Consider the following 1,875-nt stretch of genomic DNA (forward strand, 5'->3'; position numbering starts at 1 on the left):
TCCAATTTACTTTTATGTTTCTTGTGGCATGTCAAATCCTCCTTTCCATATAACAAAATGGACACTTACCTACAGCTTATTTACTTCAGTAGGCTTTGACTTCTATGCATTTTCTCATCCACAGCCTTAAAAACCTATTTCGTATTTCCCATTAGTGTAACTCCATGTATTTTTGTGGCACTGTGTAACATAATTCTTTTAATTTGGTTCCAAGTAGTTTCAGCAGACCTCAATAACATCAATATACTTGGACCCCAACGCTTACAATAATATGTAAATTATGACATTTGATAGTTGCTTCCTGCCCACTCCCTTAAATGATCTTCCTTATTTATATGTATTTCACCTTCATTAATTTGTACAAGTAACTCAAGGCAGCAAACACATCCAATATATCTTCCTCCTCCTATATTCCCCACAACAACAACCCTGTAAGGTACGTTGGGCTGAGACAGAGTGACTGACCCAAAGTCACCCAGCTGGCTTTCATGGCTAAGGCAGGACTAGAACTCATGTTCTCTCAGTTGCCTTAACCACTAGACAAAACTGACTCTCATATTCTCTTTCTTTGCATCAATTCTCCATTATTTTCACTCATTACTTTCTAAATTTACTCAGTGCTAGATAATAAATTCTCCAAGTACTGTAGAATTCAAATTTAGGAGAAAAAATCCTCTATGGATAATGGTTATGTCATTTGAGCTTTGTCATTTTCAGTTCTACAACATCCTTCCTTTGCTTTGCCTTCCAGAAAAACCTGCAGCTGCACCAGTTGCTAAGAAAGCACCTACTGATGCCAGGCTTTATTTTGTCTCTGAACCTCAGAGTATCACAATAATTGAAAGTAAGCCCAGTTTCTAAACATTTTCTTCCCCATATCTGTTAACTACTCTCTTCCTTCAACCTATGGTTGACATTTTCTTTTCTCTGTGTCTTTTTTTCAAACAGAGAGCTTAGCAACTTTTACTGCTAAAGTCGGTGGTGATCCGATCCCCAATGTGAAATGGATGAAAGGAAAGTGGAGGCAACTCAATCAAGGAGGCCGCATTATAATCCAGCAAAAAGGAGATGAGGCCAAGCTGGAAATCAAAGATGCAACAAAAACTGATTCCGGGCAGTATAGATGTGTGGCTTTTAATGAGCATGGTGAAATTGAAAGTGTTGTCAACCTTCAGGTTGAGGAACGGAAGAAACAAGTTATTGAAGGTGATCTAAGAGCAAAACTGAAGAAGTAAGTGTTAAAATTTTCTAACAATGTTAAACTGTGAGACAAAAAGCTTGCTTTAATAGTTAGAAGTTGATGATACTAGAAGTTATCATGCTAAAATAAATGTACGTGTGAGAAATGTAGAGTGAGGGATACTCAAAAAAGATGGCATTTTAAATGCCACAAAGATAAGCAAAACAGATAGTTAGGAGGAGCTTAACATAACATCATTGTAACAGTTGTTTCCTTTCCTGGATTATAAGGCCCTTAGTGTCACTCATCCCCTAGTCAAGTCTTGTTTGCACTACAGTAATGTTTTCTATGGCTTTCCCTGGAAGACCATTCAAGAGTTCCATCTGGTCTAGAATGTGATAGTGCAAGTAATTATGAAGGTACTTCTGTTAATCCATCTAAGGTCTCAACTCTGCAAGTTTTAGTGGTTACCAATTGGCTTCCAGGTGCAATTCAAGGTGCTAATGGTCTTCCATAAGCTTATACTATTAGATGTGACAGAGTTGATGTTTTTCAGATCCCATCAATAAAACAATGTTGTATTGTGGGACCCTGAAGATGCAGTTTCCGTAATGTCATGCATTAGGTCCAATTCTGTTAAATCTGTAAGGTTGTGATCAAAGTGAGCATTAAGAGTTCCTTAATGTAAAGAAATA

At 37.3% G+C, this 1,875-nt stretch overlaps 1 protein-coding gene across 1 annotated transcript in view; it reads left to right on the plus strand.

Annotated features, from left to right (window-relative positions):
• TTN (titin) overlaps positions 1-1,875 on the plus strand; it is a gene marked incomplete in the record, with an annotated part of 304,338 nt that overhangs the window by 116,214 nt on the left and 186,249 nt on the right. Inside the window, 2 exon segments of the mRNA XM_015818849.1 lie at positions 752-844; positions 949-1,231. Of these exon segments, the coding sequence (XP_015674335.1) occupies positions 752-844; positions 949-1,231 (376 nt within the window).

This window comes from Protobothrops mucrosquamatus, unplaced genomic scaffold (genome assembly GCF_001527695.2).
Source record: "Protobothrops mucrosquamatus isolate PMUCROS unplaced genomic scaffold, P.Mucros_1.0 scaffold804, whole genome shotgun sequence".
Lineage (NCBI taxonomy): Eukaryota > Metazoa > Chordata > Lepidosauria > Squamata > Viperidae > Protobothrops > Protobothrops mucrosquamatus.